This window comes from Spinacia oleracea, chromosome 6 (assembly GCF_020520425.1).
Source record: "Spinacia oleracea cultivar Varoflay chromosome 6, BTI_SOV_V1, whole genome shotgun sequence".
Classification (NCBI taxonomy): domain Eukaryota; kingdom Viridiplantae; phylum Streptophyta; class Magnoliopsida; order Caryophyllales; family Amaranthaceae; genus Spinacia; species Spinacia oleracea.
Window position 1 is genome coordinate 118,330,808 of NC_079492.1, and position 22,714 is coordinate 118,353,521.

Sequence of the window (22,714 nt, forward strand, 5' to 3'; positions counted from 1 at the left end):
TTAGTTAAATTTTTTTCTACTATGTTCTGAGATTGTAATTTATTTATTTTTGGTTAAAAACTTAAAATTAATTTGATCTGATTTTAATTTTAGTTAAACTTGATGGGCTAGTAATTTGGTTTTAAACTTATCTGATTATGTGATTCAATGCTATTTTGTCGAGTAAATATGTTTTTGATTGTTTGGTCGAATGAGTATGATTCAATTCGGTCAACAAGTGGCCAATTTTGACTGATTCTGGTTGTATTTAAAGGAATTGGAATTAGGCGGAGATAGATATAGGTTTTCGGTTAGTTAGAGCTTAATTAATGGAAGTTTGCTCCACTTTTTGCCTTAAAAAGTAGATTATAGGATTCAGAGAAAGATTTCATCAAGAACTTTAATTGGATATGCCAATTAACTTTTATCAGGAACTATTAATATCGAACCAGAACTGCTGTTTTATCATAACTATTTTATATGGAAATTTCTATTCAAATTTTACTGTTTTTAACCTTGTGTAATGATTATGGAATGGTTGTCCTGTTTATTTAAACCAGGACTGCTGGTGTAGATGAATTTCTTTCACTGGTTTAGTAGACATATGATCATCCTCTTAGTAGGCTAGAGCTAGATAGAAGCTATGATATCTTGTGGATCCCCATCCCAAATTTTGGAAAATGGAGCAATAATGTAGTTGCAATCTTCAATATGTTTTTGATTGTTTGGTTGATTGAGTATGATTCAATTCGGTCAACAAGTAACCAATTTTGAGTGATTCTGATTTTATTTAAAGGAATTGGAATTAGGCGGAGAGAGATATAGATTTACGGTTAGTGAGGGCTTAATTAATGGAAGTTAGCTCCACTTTCTGCCTTAAAAAGTAGATCATAGGATTAAGAGAGATTTTATCAGGAACTTTAATCGGATATGCCAATTAACTTTTATCATGAACTATTAATATCGAACCAGAACTGCTGTTTTATCAGAACTATTTTATCAGGGAATTTCTATTCAAACCTTACTGTGTTGACCTTGTGTAATGATTTGGAATGGTTGTCGTGTTGATTTCAAAACTAGAACTGCTGCTGTAGATGAATTTCTTTCACTGGTTTGGTAGACATACTATCATCCTCTTCACATTAGGATAAAGCTAGATAGAAGCTATGATATCTTGTGGATCCCCATCTCAACTTCTGGAAAATGGAGCAATAATGTAGTTACTATCTTCAATATTTTATCAAACTCCTTGTCGAGGTACTCAATTCGACAACCATGGTCAGTCAGCTCAAAGACGGTTAACTATACAAAAAAGGAATGGCAAATCGATAAAATTCCCAGTATGGTTGTCTTAGACCCTACAGGAACAATAACCAATATAAATGCAACTGATATGATATGGATCTAGGGTAAGCATACCCCTTCGCAGGTTCAAGAGAAAAGGAGTTGCGGAGAATAGAAAAATGGAATCTGAGACTCTTACTTGACAGTATCAACCTCTTTTTCCCATGTAGGTATGATCTTTGTTCTAGAATTTTAAAATCTTCTCTGTTATAGTTGCAATAAACTTGTGCACTGGTCATTATCTCACAATAATGTCAGGTAGAAAAGGGAAGAACACTTTGCATTTACGGAAGTATTAAACTTGAGTCGGTAAGAGAGTTCAACGCTGAGATTAAAACACTAAAAGCTTAGTTACACAACTTCAGGTGGTTTATGTTGGAAAAAAGGTCAAAGTGTACTAGTAAGAAACATAGTCTCTTCCACAGAGAAAGAGAAGCTAAGCCACTCTCTTACTTTGACTAAGATATCTTTATTTTGGAGGCGGCTTGAGAGTATCAGACAGTCCAATACTCAGGTTTTGATTTTGGTTTTGTTATTTTCTTTTCAACTTTCTCTAATTAATATATTTTGTTTTATCTTTTCCTATTGATAGGCGACATGTATGGACACAATTTTGCTTGTCTTATCGTGGTCAGAAGCTACTAAATGACAACGAATATCTCAGAAACAGTCAGAGATTGTGATGGAATGAGGTATGTTTGCTCACATACTCTTTAAACTCTACCATGATATTTGTGTTGCAAGTGAGTTATGTTTGCGTACATACTCTTTAAACTCCAAGTGCTCTTACATTTGTATTACAACTGAGTTAAGTTTGCTTACATACTATTTAAACTCTGAGTACCCCAAGCAGGAAATATAATATACTTCATGCCTTCCTGGTATTGATTATTCACTTCCCTAACTTGCATTTTACAATTCCAAGTCATGATAAGATTTTTTTAGTTGTCTGCATTGTACTCTTTTTTTTTTTTCATGTATTTGTGTGATTGGTTTTATATGGTTGTCAGTGCTTTGTCGGCTGAAAAATTGAGATTTATGGGCATTGAGTATGCTTCTTATTATTTTAGGTCAACATATCATCGTTCCGCAGCTTTTCTTTTTAGATAGTAAAATATGAGGATACATTTTCAATATTTTATCTAAGCATGTGGTATTAAACCAACCTTGTAATATCTCTCTACATTGTTGTTGCTGCTGCTCGTTAATTCGTGGCACTTGGTGCTCAAGAACATTGTTCAATTCTCTATTAAAATTAAACTCTTAACAACTTCAACTGTCTAATCTACACTTAACATCTTCAACTGTCCAATCTCTCCTACTGCTACTGCATTCTTATTTTGTTTGTGTTTCTCCTTTTCTACCTTCTTTTATACTGATTCTTTGTATGCATTACGACCGATTGACCGGTGGTAAAGCCTCTTTTTTTCCTGTGGTTGGGGGACTTTGGGGAACTTTGGCTAATGAAGGTTTCAGGCGGCGAGAGTGAATTAACCTAGATGAACTTTTGTTAATTTACTTTTCAATAGAGTTCTTATATTAATGCTAAATCCTTTGTGTTTATTTTTTTTCTCCTCCTATATTTGTATGAGTATCTTATACCCTGTTGTTTCGCAATACTTTTCAGATTGGCAGTTTCCAATTTATGACCAAGAGTAGATGGACAAAGTAAAAACTCACTGGATGCGCTATGCTGTTCAACAGATGTACATTAGCTAGGCTACGTTAAAGGAACCAACAAATATACACCTCTATTATTTTATTTTATTCGAAGTTCAATATGTTTGGTCTTATTTTAGAACATATCTATGTAATTGGTTTTATTGTAGTGACAGTTTCTTCTTTTTATTGAAGTTTGGAAATTAATATTAAACTATTTACTATAACACTTCAATATATGGTGTTATTATGAAATATTTATAGTTTTGTAGTATAAAATGAAATATATATCGTACCCAAAAAATTATAAAAAAAACTTTCAAAAAATTACTTTAATAACGCTTTATATACAAACGCTATTAGAAAATAATTTAAAAGTTGGCGGAATTATCTTTAACAGCACACCTATGATAGCGCTTATAATGTGCTATAAAAGAAACATTTGAATTATCCTAATAGTTCTTTTGACAGCGCTTTTGCAAAGCGCTATTAAAAGTACCTTTTACTTTTAATAGCGGAGCCATCAACAACGCTTCAAGAAGCGCTTTAAAAGGCAAAAATAAGCGCTATTAAAAGTATTTTCTGTAGTAGTGTAAAACTATTTTCTTTAATATTTTAATTATGTTTGAAATGTTTGGATTATTTATATTTTGGGTTTTGGGCCATTATGGTTCCAAATTGTAGGAGGCCTCGATATTTTATTTATTATGGTTTTTAAAAGTTAGTTGACATTTAATTCCGCTGCGTAATTCTGGTAATAGCCTTAACCGTTATCACAGTGGCGGTAATGCTTTAGTAATTCCTTTATTTTAAGTTGGAAAATGGTTTTATAAAAGCAAGGAATTATTAGGGTGTTACAGTTGTGAAGCTCCAAATTGAAGTTTGAAATTTTCTATGGGAGTTGTGTTTTAAGAGACGTTTGAACTTCTCTGTGGGAGTTGTGTACTGAGGGACGTTTGAACTTCTTTATGTGAATTGCGTTTTATAGGTATCAATTCATTTACACTCAAAGGAGTTGGTATATGACGTCTGATTGAATTTCTGGGACGGTATCATTTTTAATAGAATCCTTTTTGATTTGTAAGACTCTATATCCATTTTAACGGATTGAAGTTTGAACCCTATAAAAACAAAATGACTTCTCTATATTCAAAATGATCTCGTATAGTAATGTTATGTTAAAAACATTCCTTGAAAGGAGTCGAACATGGGTGCGTGGGGATATTACTCAATATGATCAGCGTTCAGTAACCATTACGACAAAGGGGTATCAGCACATCTGTATTTTTAAAAGAACCAGTTTGTCTATTGAATTAGAGTTTGACTGTTTTTTTCTTTTTACCTTAAAGGTATAATGATCCTGTAAATTCATGGTCAAAAATTATACCAAGTAATTTCCTCTTTGGCCAGGATTCAAAAGCTTAGTTAAACTTTAAAAAGATGATTTTTGCTCTAGGGAAATCCATAGTCAGGGTAACCTTTTATTTTTATTGTCGTATTAGATATGTTTACTAAAACATAAATTAACTTCTAGGTGTGTATGGATTCTCATCCTAGATTCTTAAAGAGTAATCGTCTATTTAAAAGGTAAATGTAACCTTCTATTACGACGGTATTGTTTTAGCAAATATCTATAAACGTTTGTAATGAATGGATTAAATATTGCAGGTAAATTATAATAGTACTATGATGAAGCATTTAGCGCAAGTCGTGAAGGCTTGAAAAGACTAATTAACTTGAACATATGCTTAATTACTCCATAATTTTCCAAGTGCTTGAATTATCAATCAATATTCGGTCCTAATTCAATAAAGGGTTATTGGCAGAAAACGCTTTTTTATTATATTTTTACTAGGAATTACTCCGTATGTTTTTTTAATGAATCTGCTCCTCTTTTTCCGTTGCAGAAAAGAGATCCCTTCCCCCCGCTTTCAAAAATGATGAATATGAAGTTTGGAATTTTATTAGTATGTATTTTAATATGTGGGATCATTTTATTTATAATGAAATCTAAACATTCGCTGCTTATAAAATCTTATTCTCAAAATCTCAAATATATTATATATTTTCTAGCACAAATGGATGTGTTGATACCCCTTGCCAAACTGGTTACAACGAAGTTTATATGGTCATCTTTATACTGCCTAGACCTGAGTTCGATCCTTTATATGTGGTTTTTTTTTCTTTGTGCAATTGTTGTTTTATGTTTCTATACTTTTTATGGTTTCTTTTTAGTATTTACGGAATCATAATAAACAATGCATAATCAGATTGCATATTGCAATATACGGCCATTGTCACTTCTGAAAAGCCATTGTCGTCTTCATCAACCTTCAGTAAAGGGTCCAGCTTTTGCTTCCATTCAAGCACAAAACATCCACATAGCTAGTTTTCTTCTATACCTTCTTCCAACCATCAATATAGCTAGCTTTTGCAACTGAAACTAATTTAGAAAAGGTAGATTAAATTTATTATTTCAACTGAGTATTTTATCAAACACCTTATATGCATCACAAAGGGAGGTTTATGTAATAAAAATTCTGTCTATCTCATAGCCCAATTCGAAAGATATTAAGGGAAACTCGAATTGCAGTTGATAATAGGTTATATCTAGCAAGAATCTCCAGCTATGAAATTAATTAAATTTCAATATTTATTCTTAGCAGGAATGAATATGGACCAACAATGGCAAAAAATTTTTTTTTAGAACAACAATGGCAGATTTCTTTTATGAACAACAATGACAGAAAAAGGAAAGAGAAGAAGGGAGATGAAGGACCTACAATAATTTCGTTTGGCGGGTTGGCAAACTTGGCGCAATATGGCAAATTGTATCCCGCCCAATTCTCACTAATTGGCGCCATATGTGAAATTGTATCCCGCTCAAAATGAGTTTTTCATTTCTGTTTTCCCTCCCCTTTTTTAGTGGGATTGATGTGTTATCAATATATTATAGGTGGTGTACAAAAGGCTCTTGTACTCTAAGTGTACATGTAACCTTTTCCTTTGAAGAGTAATAAAAAGTACTCCCTCCGTTCCTAAATAAGTGTCCAGTTCCCATAAATAGCGTTCCCTTATAAATGTCCAGTTTTCATTTTTGGACATACACCTTTCCCACTTTTCTATACACTTTTCCCACTTTTCCACACACCTTTCCCACTTTTCTATAAATCATTTCTACTTTTTCTTATACATTCTACACTTTTCCACTTTTCAATCCCTACATTCTTTTTATTTGTACTTTTAACATTAAACTATTATCTACTTTTTCCTTTTCCCAAACAAAACATTTCCAATCATTACTTCTTACACACAATTCAGTTTTATTAAATCCTGCGTAAATATCTAAAGTGGACACTTATTTAGAAACGGAGGGAGTAGTATAATTGGTAATGGATTATAAATGTAATGAAAAACAATTACTCCTAGTGGTGTGTATATGTTACTCATCAAATTTTGTTCTCCTTTGCAAAAAATTATGCTATGTGTTATAGATTGGTGTAATAAACAATAAAATTTCACAGAGTAGATAGTAATTTCTTTATATTCAAGTGAAAAGTTATAGGTTAAAATCTTAATATAATATGTACTCCGTATATTTGTATATGGATGTCGGATCATATTTGTAATTAAAGTAATAAAAGTTAGTTAGTACATTATTTTAAAAGTTAAGTACTGATTGACATTTGACGGTATATCCTAACCCATATGGCCATATTCCTTTCGGAGTGTAGTTATAAACTTATAAATTCCCATGAAAAAAAGTGAGGTTGAACATGAGGCTTTATTGTGCCAGAAACTTGGCCTTTTCTCTCTCCAGAACTCCAACTAAACTAATTAATCGTACGTTCTCTACTACCCTATCTGATTCCCAACTGGTATTTTCCACATTTCAACGATCAAATGAATCTCAGCTCTTGGATTGTTTGGCTTATGGGAACTTGCAGTATGCACGCCAACTGCTCGACGAAATGCGGCATAGAGAAAATCAGTCTCCTGTTATTACATGGACGTCTGTGCTTACTAGATTCTCTAAGAGGGGCCGTGTTGATGAGGCACGGACTTTGTTTGACATCATGCCAGAAAGAAATGTTGTTACTTGTAATGCTATGCTTTCTGGGTATGTGCAGAGTGGTAAGCTCAGTGAGGCGTGTAAGTTTTTTGAGGCGATGCCAGTGAAGAATGTGGTGTCATGGACTTGTTTGCTCTGCGGATTGATGAAATATGGGATGGTTGAGGAAGGAAAGGCGCTTTTCGAGGCAATGCCAGAGAAGAATGTTGTTACTTGGAATTCAATGGTTGTTGGGTTGGTAAAGAATGGGGATTTGGAGGGAGGAAGATTGATTTTTGAGATAATGCCGGTTAGGGATTCGGTTTCTTGGAATGCAATGATTGGTGGGTATGCAGAGAATGGTACGATGGAGGAAGCCATGGAGTTGTTTGATCAAATGGGGGGTAAGGATGTGAATGTAATTACATGGACTACCTTGATATCTGGGTATTGTAAAGCTGGGGAAGTATGGACTGCTTATGGTTTGTTTCGTAGAATGCCCGGAAAAAATGTTGTTTCTTGGACTGCCATGGTTGGTGGATTTTCATGGAATTCTTACTATGAAGAAGCTATATTGTTAGCTCTTGAAATGAGGAGGGCTGGTGTGAAAATGAATGAAGAGACCTGTATTTCACTAGCTTATGCCTGTGCCGGGATGGGTTTTCCTCGGCTTGGTATGCAACTACATGCTTTTATAATCACTAACAATTTCGAATGTCTTGATCAAAGTGGACGACTTTTGAACAGTCTGGTTTATATGTATTCTAGATATGGCTTAATGGAGTATGCTTACTCTATATTTGAGAAGAACAAAAATAACTGGAAGACACAATCTTGTAATGCTTTGATCAATGGTTATATTCAGATTGAAAAATTGGACAAGGCTGAGTATGTCTTTAACAATATGCCTTTTTATGATAAAATTTCAGTGACTTCCATGATCAGTGGGTATTTTGACGTTGGAGAAGTAGCTAAGGCGTATGAACTGTTCAACAACATGACTGATAAGGATAACATTGTGTGGACAGTGATGATATCAGGGTACGTGCAAAATGAGTTGTTTCTAGAAGCTATGTGTTTATTCTCGGAAATGTGGATGCAAGGTGTAATACCTCTACAGTCTACGTATTCTGTTCTTCTTGGAGCAGCTGGTGCAGCTTCTCACCTTGAACAAGGCAGGCAATTGCATTGCTTATTGATTAAAACACAATTGAATCTGGACTTGATTCTTGAGAATTCACTAATCTCAATGTATGGAAAATGTGGTCAAATAGGTGACTCGTATCAAATTTTCTCAAACATGGATTGCAAAGATTTGGTTTCTTGGAATTCCATGATTATGGGTTTCTCGTCTCATGGGCTAGCAGATGAAGCTTTATCACTTTTCAACGGTATGCCAAAATTACTGATAAAACCAAATTGTGTTACGTTTTTAGGTATATTATCTGCATGCAGCCACGCGGGGTTGGTGAAAGAGGGTTGGCTTATATACAGAGCCATGAATGAGAATTATGGGGTTGTTCCAGATTTGGAACACCATATATGCATGATCAACCTCCTAGGACGTGCTGGAAAAGTTGGGGAAGCTGAACAGTTCGTGTTGAGTTTACCTCCTGAGCAAGGTGTTTCTGTTTGGGGTGCTTTGTTAGGTGTATGTAGACTCGGTGAAGGAAATACCGATATTGCTGGACGTATCTTCGAGAGACTCCTTGAGCTAGATCCTTTAAATGCAGCAGCTCATGTTGTTCACTGCAATATGCTTGCAGCAGCCGGTCAGTATGGTGAAGAGAGAATGTTGAGGAAGGAGATGAGATCGAAGGGGGTGAGAAAGGCTCCTGGACTTAGTTGGATATCGAGTGGAAAAAGAACTCATGTGTTCCTTTCAGGAGATAAGAGCACAATCTCAAGGTGAAGAATTGTCATCCGGATAATAGATGACACGTCACATATATATAACAGGCTGAAAGCATTTTGTCTGCAGGAGACAGGACACGCTTCCTGTAAGCAAACCAGTCCAGCATCGGGGATGTAGATATGACTTAAACTGCTAACAATTTTTCTGATTTTCCACTGGTGAATCCGCAATCAAATCATCTGCATATAGTTGAAGACAAAGGGGCAAGATAAACAGTTTGTTTGAGGTTCACGAAACAAAAAATCGCAGCTCTAAAACCTGAATCAAAGGATGTTCTTTATCTCCTGAAAATAGTTTACTTGAAATTGGAGGTGCAGTTGTAGGTGCATTTTATGGTGAAGAAAAAGTTTCATGGATTTGGTGTGCCTGGTTGCAATTTTCTTCATGCGCCTCTTTAAGAACCAATTTTGTCCACTTGTAATTTCTAGTCATTTACAGTGTGTGGAATAAAAGGGTGGAGGGTAGGGGTGACTTGGTGAGAACAGTAGCGGATCTTGACTTAAAATTACGAGGGGCCAAGGTTTGACACTTCAACATCTTACTGTACAGATACATTCAATTACTAAATCACCAACAGAAGATGAAAGTTTGAAGTCTGTTGTCCTGCGTAGTACTATTAGTTTTGGATGTAAAGAAAGCCTTAATTATTTTTTACATGTAATTAGATGTACATATCGATCTTTGAGACTCATTTGAAACTGATAAATGAGAATAATTTTGTATGATGAATAATTTATGTGTGTTTTGCTGTTTCTGTTTGATTGAAGCCAGCCATTCTGCATCTGTCTTTCCTTTTTTTTGGACGTTACTGAAAATAATAATGTATCCCTATTTGTTGATGTTACTGAAAATAATAATGTATCCCTATTTGTTTGTCATGGTGATGGGTCTTTTATTTATTCGATCTCATAGGTGAAAAGATTGGATTTCATTTCTGAATGACCAGCTTAAAGTTGAGCACTGTCATGTATATTATTATTTAGCAACAAATTATGTGCTTAAAAACAGTTTGCTGTAGTTGAACATATGAAGGCAGCTTATTATCATTTGACAGTACTGGTGATCACTAGCAGCTGGCTGGTATGAACTATGAAGGTAGGCTGCTACGGCAATCAAATATTCAGAACCAGACATGTTAATTTAGTTGAATACGCAGGATTGTATCATTGCTGTTTAAAAAAAAATGAAGGTGGAACTGAATGTTTGTAATCTCACTTGCATATTGATGCTGAAAGCACTTCTGACAAAACATGGCGACTTTCATGCACATTTTGTTTGATACTCCGTAACACTTATTTCCTCCGTTTGCATATGATTCCATGAAATGAGTGCCTAACAATCTAATACAACTACTTCGTATACAAGTATATCCAATCTTTGTCCGCCAATCATAAAGCATTGAGAAATATGATATGACAGAATGAGAGTTATAATTGTGAAGGTTAACATATACGAAGTACTCTGTAAACAATGGACAAAAATTAGACTGTAAATTTTGTTAATCAAATATTACCGAGCCAGATTACATCAAAGATACACAACGTGCAAGAGTCTCATGATACTCTCATTTGTGCAAGTTGAATGATTGTATCTACAAAAGAACAGAAGAAGAAACATCTTACAAGTGATTCACCTAAAATTTGACAAAACTTGAAATGTAATTCATGACATCTCTACTCCTAAAATCATAACCTATGCACCTACAAATTGTACTCAACAACAAGATTGCATGCCAACCCCATCTCAAGTTTGACCCCTAACTCAATATCATTCTGACTAATGTATTCAAAACTTTCTAGTCTGTACAGCCCTAGCTAGTCATCTTACTACCAACTGAATAAACCATTCCGAGGGACATTATCCACAACAGTCTCGTCTGTAGAATCTGAACCACTACCAACTGTCTCATCTGAGTTATCATCTGAACTATCATCACCACGAATTTGTATTCGATCCGCATTCTTAATCATCCATTCACTAAATTCTGGACTAGAGGTCAATTCGATCATAGCTTGCTGGGTTGATTCCCGTGTAAACTCTTCCCACTCTTTCTTGGACATCTTTTGTTTACGCATCTTATGGAAGCTTGAATAGTAATTCTTCTGAGCACTCATCCTCCTATTAGAGGAAGGTGATGTCAAACCTGTGCCAACAGAAGGTCCAAAGCATCAGAAGAGTAAAAGGCTGTAATTTGTTAAGCTGTCATGTTAATTATCATTTGAACCAAATAAAAATTCATTTTACTTTTGGTAGTCTCGAGCAAAAAGATGGGATCATGAGAATTCTTTACCTCTAACGGAAGAGTTGCTCCGGTTAGGTGCAGTATTTGGAGACCTCGACACCTTCCCTTGAGGACTGTTTTTCGAAGACCTCCTAAGAAACTCAGCACGATTGTGCCCAGGAGCCAACTTCCTAGCCTTTCTCCAACGAAAATTACTGTACCTGTAAATCCATTGGGTTTTCAATGACACAAGGACATGCATTATGATATGAGGATTTAACAAACAAAATACACAAGTCATCCAATTAGTCAAACTGCTGAGTAATATTACTCCCTATATCCCTCAATATGAAGTAAAACCTACCACCTCAGAAACTCCACCACCCCACCCCTAAAAAGAAGAAAAAATGGCAATAGGAGTCAATGTGTCATTCCAAGGGATACTTCTACAAACTTCAATCAACGGTGCCATCAATATTGATGTGAACCAAGTCCTACTTCGCTACAACATAGTGGTTGGTGCTATGTTATCTTATCCTTTTAATGGTTTCTAGGAGTTGCACGGTTTTTATGTTACTCCTAAAGTGAGGGTTTTACATGTGGCTGATTCTTTCTACCAGTATATTAAAGTGGTTTTATCATTTTGGGCGATTAAATGGGTCCACTTTGTTAGAGTTAATTATTGGGCTAGTTTAGTTCATTAATTAATTCTTTAGAGGTTTTGTTGGGGTACAAAACAAGGTAACATTAACTATAAATATAGAGTTAGGACTAGGGTTGTATTTTTATTTTTTAACTTTTTTTGGCAATTAGGGTTGAATGTTGAAGGTAGACGTTTATTGACAAGTTTACGAGTTAAGCGTGAGCTTTCTTGTTATAGTTTGGGATTCAGGTAATTGAATTCAGGGTTGAGTTTAGTTTTTCATTAATTAAAGATCCAGAGTTATTACTTTTATCCCAAAGATCACTTATATTCTTCCATCCACAAAACTCTTGGATCAGACTATCTGATAACGAATTGAAAGTTGGGCAAAGTACGTGAAAACTTAACCTTCTTTACCAGGTATTACCGTATTATCATCTGTTGCAAAGAAACCTTCCTACGTCTTTTACTTTACCTTATAATTTTTTTGTCTGAAACTAATACTAGTCTGACCAAATGTTTCTAGTCAGTTCTTCTGTCCAAGTCCTACAGGTCGACACCAGTTTAAGGTAAAGCTATCACTCTCTATCATAACTCACAAGACCAGCCATTGACAAAATTCTTACTATATGGTGAATGTTAATTTTGATTGTTGCAACACCGGTAATTCCAGCTTCATGCTCGAAAACCAGGCTCCATAGAAACACATTCAACATAATTCTCCTCCCCCTTCTAAAACAAAAATAATCAACTTCGTTACTCCAATCAAAAAATTATGACAGAATTCTGACTTCCAAATTAATTATGGAGTACTTCCTCCGTTTTTTTTTTACTTGCACCATTTGGGTTAGGGCACAAACATTAAGAAATGAAGTAAATATCAAGAATGCCAACAAACAAATTAGGTAAAAAAGGTTAGGTGTTAATGGTAAATATAAAATATGTATGAGTAAAATGGGTATTTAGTGTGTGAACACACCAAAAGGCATGTGAATGCGTAACATAAAAGGAAATGGTGCAAGTAATATGTAACTTCCAAAAAAGGAAAATGGTGCAAGTAAACAAAACAGAGGAAGTATTATATATTAGCAAAGCATGTGAACTTGTATTTCCTAATAAACAAAACTATTCACTGCCAAACATGCTAGATATCTCCCTAATATGTAATGAGGACCAGATCTTAGAAGTGCATTGAGTTACAAAGAATCCAATTTAGCAAAGCTCTAATACCACTATTTTGAGGTTCATATAACTATATAAGTCATCTAGTGTTATTTGGCTATTCTAAAAGCAATAAAACTTGATATTTGAACAGCAATGAAGTAACCTTTGAAGAATTTGTTCAGTGCATAAATCTTGCCGTAGTGCTTAGAAACCACTTTTCTGCACCGGTGCACAATATATCCTTGATATAGACATATAGTACCATTTAATCAATTCCCCCTAACCTATGTAGATTTATGCCTTCCACAAAGGCACCAACATGCACAAAAATTCTGTCAGCATTCTATTTCTAAGACAAAACAGGCATGTTTCCCAAAGGTAATTTAGGTACTTAAGACACTCCCAAAGAATGCTTCTCTAATAGGGGCAAAAATTTAAAGCAGATTGATTGTATTATGTAAAACATACCCTGAATTGGACCATTGCATGGAAGAGACTAATGAGCACAACAACCAACACAAAACAACTGTTGCCCATGCGAACAAAGTATCAGGAGTGCCCTGCATTTAAAACAACACTGTTATTAAGAACAATCTCAACTTGGAACATATGCTTGAACTTGAAGTATACCGTATCAGTACAGGTGTTATCATTTACAAGTTGAAAGATGGACAGCTCTTTCACACGCTCTATGCACGTCATATGACTTTTCATACATCAACTTTTTGTCTATTTATATACATGCCACACTAGCATGGAAATGATACATCCTTTGTCAATTCAAGGTGTCACAGAATGAGTTAAAGAGGTTTCCTAGACAATTCTGGAGACAAAGACTAGGCATCAATGCATCATGGAACTAAATAAAGATCATGCCTTACATGCAGGTTATTCCATATAGAATTTTCAATTTATCATTCCACAAAAAATCATCCTATTACAAGTGTTTCATAATCACACATTTCACACTTCGTCATATGGTATAGATAATAGATTATAGATTGTTATGTTACCATATGAGCTGTTCTAACACGTTATTGAAGGCAATGCATATAAGCAAAAACTTCAAGGCTCGTCTTATTTGTTACTAATAATGTCTAGAATCTCTTATATTCAATAATCACAATTAACAAGATAAATTTTAAGTATAGCTTAAAACGACTCTTAATGCATTATACGAACAGGAAATTTTCCAGCACGTCAAATCATGCTGCAATGGGCCCTATGACCACACACCACGAAACACACATGAGATGCTGCTTCTGCAGCTTCGCTACTGTTATAACAATCATGACTACGACAGCAACTTATTTATAAGCTAGGCACACTGACAAGTCTAACACTTCCAATGCAAGGAGTTCCTATCCCCTTGTCCTGTAAGATTATATACATGTCCCTGTGTGGGCGTCAAAAATAATTCCCAAGTCATGTCCCTTATATAAAAACAATACCTTTTTTTATTATATCATATAATTGAAATCAATGTAACAAAAATATAGGTTACCTGAAGAATAAATGTACTCGCAATTATTCTCATTGCCCATTTGACAAATTGAGCAACTCCGACATCAACACTCCCATCATCTGATATAACATATCTTCGTACAATCCAGTAACCCAAAGCAGCTCCCGCGAGAACAACACCAACTAGTAGAAAAATGGAAACCTGCAACAAAAGAATTTAGACAACAATCATCTGACTCAAGCAACATGAACTCAAAACTGAAGTATCTACAAACCTATAAGGCTATAACACTCTCAAAATCGAAAGTAACCATCAGAGGTATGACAAGCAGGACATAAAATGTTTTGGAAGGATATATTATCATTTATCAGCACTTCATAGCAGTTAAAATCCTGGATATGAGCAGAAAGTGAGATCAACAAGTTAAAGAGGAAGCAGTTACCAAACCAAATTTCCAAATATTCTCAACCCCCATAAAACTTCTCTCTAAGTTTGAGAGTGCACAATTCCGCATATGCTCATCTGACACCTCCAGTGTGTTTATAGCACTGCCTTTAACATTTTTTCCATTTGGCAAATATAGTGTCGAACTTAATAGCTTATTGCGGTTAAATGTTTCTCCACACATGGTCTATTAATTACCAACTTAAACTATCTAATCAATCATTCTTCAACTCTACCATAATTACAGTATTTTTTTTAACTAGTGCAAGTATTATACTTCAAAACTAGGATGCTGTTGTGGCAACAATCAAATCTGAAACTAATATATTAATACTCTCTCCTTCGTCTAATTACTCTAATACTTGTCACTCCCTCCGTTTTCTGAGTTCTACTATGTTACTACTTACTATAGAAATAGAATCCTAGAGGAAATCAAAAGGGGGACACACATGTGGATACGTTTACTTTTAGGATGAAAGAGGTAGAAAGTGAGGGAATTATTAAATACTAGGGTTCACAAGGTAGAGTACAATGACAAAAAATGAATAAAAAGGTTGCCATAAAGAGAATAAAATAAAAGTGAGTAAAGCTCAGAAAAACGGATGGAAATGAAAAATGAGATTTAATGTTTTGTTGTTTCCCACTAATTCTTCAACACAACATCATTCATTGTGGTGTTTCCACTAATTCCTCAGCATTAACCATTAACTAAAAACCATTTAGTTTTGCAGCATAGTCAATGCTTTCAATATTATACCCTTAAATTGGTTTAATACCAACAAATATTATAGCCAAAGCACTATTAAATCCATAAAATAAACCAAGTATAATTGTCCAACTACTCATATACCACCAGTAAGATAAACATTGACAACCATGATAAAGACCAATTTTTGTGCTAGCCAATGTCAAATTCTTTATAAACTTGCTACCAGTTCAATGTTTTATTTGTTGGTATGAAAAAGAAATTTTATAAGTAATCTCAACTCCCCCCCCCCCCCCCAAACCCACCACCAACACCAGGCCGCCCCACCCAATTTCTATACGGAGTAGTAATTTTGTCTTAGAAAGTACGCCCCAAAAAACCAAAGTCAGGTTATCTTTATCTGTGTGTTGACACAGTTATTTATTCAGAAAATGATGCATAAAAGCAAAAAGTACAACCTGATTATCTTTAAACTAAAACTCTGGTCCCTGTGGAACCATTACAAGATTTCTACTTTTCCAAGCAAACGTTAGCACATTACAGCTACTTCTAGTCATAAAACTAGATGATATAGCCAATATCCTAAATAATACCTATCAAGTTTCTCTTAGAACTGAAGTTGCTAAATATGAAGTACATAATTTTGTTAGCAAAAAGTGATGTCAAGGAAATAGCTACAATTTAGTGAACCAACGCATAAAGAAAGAGGTCATCTAAGCTCGATAATAAAAATGCACAAAAGCTAATTCTAAGGTAGTTTTTCATCAATGAAACATTACATAACACAGCACATATTATTATTATTATTATTGCCAAATTTGTTTTTTTGGTGGGGGGTGGGGGGGGTGGGGGGGGGGGGAGGTAATGGAAACTGGTGGAAAATGAACTTACCGGGTTGTGCATCTCCTCACCCAGGCCAAAATTCACAAGAATGGAATTTACAAGCATCGAAAACTGATGCAAAAGAAATGATCCTGCTCCGAGCTGGTTCAAGGTAGAAAGCAGAAAAGGTATAAGTGTAATCTACAGGTTAGCTTTTGACACAAAGAGAGAAGAATGGATACAAACACTAACCAGTGATCCATAGATAGTCAGATAGAAGAAATTTTTGCGGCCAGTTGGTAATAATTTCATCCCCTGCACACCAAACATATAGATGTAAGATGAAGACAAATAGCTATGATGGTTAGTGAATGGAAATACAGAGCCTTGAACTATGGAATAGGTCAATGACTCTATCAAGTGTCAGAACTTGACAATGATAGCTTAGAACAAATAATAAATTGAGCAGCTCCATACAGCTTAATTCTTGGTTCCATGCTTACAAAAACCTTGTTCGTAAAGAGTAAAAACTTACTCCGTAAAAAAATATAGTCGGTCAATTTATCTTTAAAACAACAGCATAATTTATAATTAAAACAAGTTCAGATATATTTATAAACACTTTTCTGACAGGATTCACAGGAATAAAATCAGTGACAACTGACAAGATACACGATTAGGTAAAACAACAGTTAAAGATGAGCTGTCTGACATGAATTTCTTCATATATGGGAGTGCTTGTTATAAACTTATAATGCAAAAGCAAAGAGCTTCTAATCAAAATGATACTAGAGCAACAATAATCCCACCAGATAGAGAAACAAGTACACAAAAACAGAATTATTGTTATCAGGTATTAAAAACCATGGTTGCAATCCAATGGGGAGGAGCCTCGGGGGAGAAGGAACAAAAAGAAAAACTAAAAGACGGAGCTCAAAGTCTGAGTACCTGAAAAAGAATGATTATGACAACAAGTAGTATCCCGATTGCCATTGTACTGCTATAGTAAAAAGGCACCCAACTGCTAACAACTGGTGCAGCAAGTAATAGAAAGATTCCAAATGCAAGACTGATGAGACGCCAGCGTTGAAATTCTGCACGCAAATCCAGAAAATAATTAATATCCAGAAAGAGAGGAAAGAAAAAACACAAAGGAAGTAAGAAACATGTTAGGGATAAAAAGAAGTCACCAACCTTCTTCAGCTGAGATTGTGACTGAACCCGATACATCAAGAAACCTCACATCAATATATTTGTCTTCATAGGGAGAAATCATAGAGCCCCATATCCCCTTGTGGACGGGTTTCCATGCGTCCTTTTCGCACTGACACATTCCAGTTGAAGCATTCCTGTAAAGGCAGATTATAGAACATGAGCGAAAACTAGCATAGACAGTGTATTGAAGACAAATAAATAACTCTTATCCACTTACTTGTGTAGACATATCTGGATTCTGTTGTGTAACTTCTCAGGAATGACTACAGAAGGTGCCACTGTAAGACGAATTGAGCTGGCATAGCTCTCAAGTTTAAGTCTTGAGCAAGGAACAATATGAACACGCTCACACGACAATACTTCTTTATTGTCTTTGGGCGTATATCCCTGCAAGGTGACAGGTTTGATTGAGAGGTGTGGATTTTCCAAACTGATAGCTGCAATACAATGAGAACCAGGCGTAATTAAACTTCCATAAATGTATACTGATAACAGTCAAGAAAAATAAACACATAGATTAAAAAAATAATCAGCAAGGAGCAATAGTGAACTTTTCAAGCAGAGTCAATGGACTCGCATGACATCAAGGCTCCAGCTGTTCATGGCAAAGTGAATGACAGTAGCAAGTACACGAAACTAATCACAAGAGATATCTAAAAGTACAATATAGATGGCAGAACAAATGCACAATCAACTTCAGAATGACATATAAAGAATATGGAAACACGATAACACCTATCAGATTATAACATATGTCAAGTTTTCTAATGACAGACTAGGCCTAATCTTGAATAGTTTGATTCTCAAGTAGTCAAGTGATAAGTAAGGACACGATTTCTTTGCCTTCCATCAAAAGTTAATTAGCTTGATATCAAACTGAAAATCAGTTTCAATTTCACAATGAATAATTATTCCTGCTTCGCCGTCTAGCATGTCATAATATCTATTAAAACATAATAATACCAATATATTTTCTTAAGATCAGTCTAGTATTTTTACGACTTCTGTGGATTAATTTGACAGTTATCAAGACTTCATCACCACCAAAGTCTAATGTAGTCATTAATTAGGACATAAGAAGTACAAATTACCAACTTCCAGTTTAATAGAAATCAAAAGGTATTGTTATTCTTTTTATACTATGAAACAAATCGTTCTGCTCAACTCAAACAATTAATAGAAGATTAAGATAAAACCCACCAACCCAAATCCCAAATTAGACAACTACCCTTTTCTTCCCATCAAAAATAAAAGTTACCCTTTTGCTAAATGCTAAAAGGCACAGAAGTTGCAACATTTCAAGCAAAATTGAACTGAACCAACGACAACTTGTAGCGTGTTCTTCACAATTAAACACCTAATCAACAAAAATACGAGTGACCCAGAAATCAAAAGGGAACCCAACAAAACCCTACAGTACTCATTTCAAATTTGCAGTGAAAAAAAAAATCAATTAAGGGAAAACTGGATAACTTACTTCGGATTGAAGAGTCTAAGCAAGAGCAGTAGAATGTTGAGAACAAAAGTATTAAGAAGAAAAGATGAACTTTTGAGGAAAGCCCCATTCTTATCGCCTTTTCACTCTTGCTTTCCACGCATCTCCACTTTCTCTCTCCTCTTTTTGTGTTAATGGCGAATGAAATTATGAGAAAAGAGGAAGAAGGAAAGCGCGGTTGAATGAACAATTGAATCGAAAAATTTCTGGGTTTTTCTATTAGTCTTTGTTTTGGAGTTTTTTTATATGTGGGACAACCGTGTTTCTGTACCCTCATGTCTAATTGTCTAATTTTCTACCGTCTACGCTACGCTGATTGAGGCATATACATTTGGCCAGTCGGGTGTCAATTGGGTTAACGGGTATAATTGGGTTGGGTCTAAGTCTAGCTGATCCATTGAATTTATGTCTGGACCCGGTTATTGCCATATTTGACAGGATAGCTCGTTGGATAAAGGATTAGGGTCAGTGTAAATGAATTATATTAGCCATGATCATCGGTTAATAGTGTTGAACGGTTGATGCAGAATTACAATATTAATCCAATAATTTAGTAAAAGAAAATAGATAACGTAAAATCAACATTTGAATAGATTAGTACTAGTATGTACCCGTACTAATGCACGGGATATTTATAAATTAAAAAGCTAATGAAAAAAAGCATTAATCTTAGTTTCCTTCTTTATTCATATTATTGTTTGAATTGACTAAAGTTTTTAATATTTTCTTTTTTTGTTAATATTTTTTTCCTCTTGTTGATAATTTAATGTAATACCCCGAATTTTTAAAACTCGATTAATTATGCTTAATTATTTTTATTTAACTTAAAATCATTTTAAGTCCTAAATTCGAACTTTATTTTAATTAACGAAGTTTTATTTCGCTTGAATTTTTAATATTGTTACACGATTTCTTTTTCAGTTTATAATTTAATTTCAAATTTACGAGCTTGAGCTATTCTTTAAATATTAATTATTTCGTAATTTATTTTGAATTTTGAATAATTTCGAAACGTTCTTATTCTATTCGGAAACTAAATTTATTTTTCGTTAAGGATATTTTTTTTTTTTATAAAGAATTATTTTAAAACTTGATTTTAATTAAACATTTCTATTTTTATAAATTTCTGAAAATTACAACAATTTCTGAATTTTTTTGCCTAATATTGTGAAATTACGAAAATGCCCTCAAGGAACCAAAAATTCACTTTTTCCCTCTTCCCTTGCTCTCCACGTATAAACCAGGAAGGAAATTTCCTTCCCTCAATTCTGTCCAAATTCAACCCCTTGGACCCCAAGTAAACTTTTCAATATTGATATAAAAATTGCATTTCCATTTCAGGAAATTCAATCAAAAACAAATTCTGATTTTCAATTCTCCTCCTCCTCTCTGCTTCGAACCATCACCACCATTAACCACCACAACAGCCACCGACCACCACCATTCCCACCACTGTTCGACCACCACCTCAGCACCACTCGGCCAGCCAGAAACACCACCGCGCCTCACCGCACTTCCCTTTCCCCCTCCTCGAAGCACCGCACTCCCCTGTTCCTTTCCCCTCCTCCTCTGCCTCGTTGCACCACCACCGTCGCGCTCCACCACCTCCAGTCACCCTCCTCCTCTCTCCGGCCAACCTCCGTCTCAAAACCTCGGTGTTCCGCCCTTATATCCTCCCAAGACCCGAACCCAGTGCCACCCTCCTCTCCCCTCAACCTCCCCTGCTTCCTCCCTTTGCTTCGCACTCCCTCCCCCTTCCCTCGCCTGTACCACCACCGCACAAACCACCATAACCGTCGCCTCCGGCGCGGATTTGCGCTGCTGCGCCGCCCAGCTCAGTCATCCTTCCCTCCCTTCTCTCCTCCTCTCCTTCGTGCCCCTGCTTCGCACTCCCTCCCCTGTTCTTGCCTGTTTTCCCAGGAAACCGAGAACAAAAAAAATAAAATAAGAAAGAGGAATCCAATTCCTAATTTTATAGCCTTGACTTTTATCTTCCCTCAAACCCAATTTTAGGTTGGGCCATTTCTTAATTTGGGCTTTTTGGGTGATTTAAGGTTGATTTATAATTATCAGATTTTAACATATCAATGCCTATGATTTAATAAAATGATTAATTACTAATAAAATGTTTATTATTTTTCAGGTTTTATTATCGATTTTACGAAAATAAGTTACTAGTTTTATTTATTAAAAACGGAATTTAAATAATATTTTCATGAAAACCGGTTTTATGAAATATAAATATATATATTTCGATTAAAATTTCATTCAATAATAATATTTTCATTAAATTTCGAAATTATACTTTTTATTAAAATTCGTTAATTAAATTCTTTATTTATAAAATTTATGATTTATAAAATATTGATTTTAAATTATTTATCGTCGTAGTACTAATTCAACAAATTTAATATTTTGAAAGAAATCGGACTTGGAGCTCAGGAAGAACGATCCATCAGACGGGAAATATAAAACTACGGTTGAGGTAACGGCTATTGCTAGTACCCGCAATTCCCTTATAAATGTGATTATGAAATTACAACGTATGATTGATTTATTAAATGAATGTTTTGACATGTTTTATGAATTACGGGAAATGAAATATGATTTTATTGAATAATTTATTATAATATGATTTGATGGAATTATTCCTTATTTTATGATTGATTATAAAATGCTATGATGATTGATTGAATTTCTTATAAAATGCTGGTTATAAGAAACCAGGAAAGAAAGGATGTTTGATCTTATGATCCAAAGGAATTATGTTACTTCAACTGAAGTAAAAAGACTAAAATGTAAAATTAAACGAAACATGATAAATGAAAGTGAAATTCCTAGTCCGTTTGGCAGTATATGTTCACAGGTTACGATTCTCGGTCATGCATGTACCCATGGGGCATCCGCCCATTGAGCCAAGGCTCTCATGTTTTCGGGCCAAGGCCCCATGTTTATGGACAGCGGTCCATCGTGGAAGACGTTCCACCATGTCATACTTGCCACGACTAGCATGTGCACCCTAAAGTGAAAATGAATTAAATAAAGGACTTTATAAAATGTTTTACATTATTCTATTCTCCCTGTGTTATTAAATAAATTGAATTGAAATGAATTTACGTTGCTAGAATAGTTCGTTACTGAGTCTTCGGCTCACCGTTATTTTGTTTTCTGTTTTAGGTACCGCTGGGATCGATGGGAACGCGTAGTTGCGAGGAAATTTCACTTTTATATCATTCACCTAGTTTATGCTTGATGTTTATAATAGTTTAATTAAAGACTTTTAGTAAGTTATGTACTTTTATTTTGAGAATATAAAGGATTATTATATTAATTGGAGGTTTTTATGGCTTATGTATGATGTTGCCTTGTAATTTTCAAGAGAGAATTACGGCAGGTAATGTCCCGACCAAATTAGGTTAATTCCGCTGCTAATTATGCTTTAATAAGTGATTTAGAGGTCGGGGCGTTACATTTAATTTCATTATGTTTTGGTAGTTTCCTATTTGGTTCAGCATAATTTAAGAAGGAAACTAAGGGTGGTGACGTGAAGTAGTTGTGATTTTAGAATTGGGGTTTTGAGGGCCTCTCGTT

At 34.8% G+C, this 22,714-nt stretch overlaps 2 protein-coding genes across 2 annotated transcripts; one reads left to right on the forward strand and one right to left on the reverse strand.

The window, feature by feature from the left end:
• Positions 1 to 6,591: 6,591 nt before the first annotated feature.
• LOC110790808 (pentatricopeptide repeat-containing protein At1g32415, mitochondrial) lies at positions 6,592 to 9,714 on the forward strand. The gene has a single exon (XM_021995573.2). It carries the CDS (start codon positions 6,759 to 6,761, stop codon positions 8,943 to 8,945), a length of 2,187 nt encoding a protein of 728 aa, XP_021851265.1. The 5' UTR covers positions 6,592 to 6,758; the 3' UTR covers positions 8,946 to 9,714.
• Positions 9,715 to 10,419: 705 nt separating this feature from the next.
• Positions 10,420 to 19,347, reverse strand: LOC110790809 (uncharacterized). The gene is made up of 10 exons (XM_021995574.2): positions 19,106 to 19,347; positions 17,846 to 18,065; positions 17,608 to 17,762; positions 17,362 to 17,507; positions 16,666 to 16,728; positions 16,483 to 16,575; positions 14,481 to 14,642; positions 13,445 to 13,536; positions 11,239 to 11,390; positions 10,420 to 11,091 (listed from the first exon to the last, which is right to left on the reverse strand). Exons 1-10 carry the CDS (start codon positions 19,191 to 19,193, stop codon positions 10,775 to 10,777), a joined length of 1,488 nt encoding a protein of 495 aa, XP_021851266.2. The 5' UTR covers positions 19,194 to 19,347; the 3' UTR covers positions 10,420 to 10,774.
• Positions 19,348 to 22,714: the final 3,367 nt, after the last annotated feature.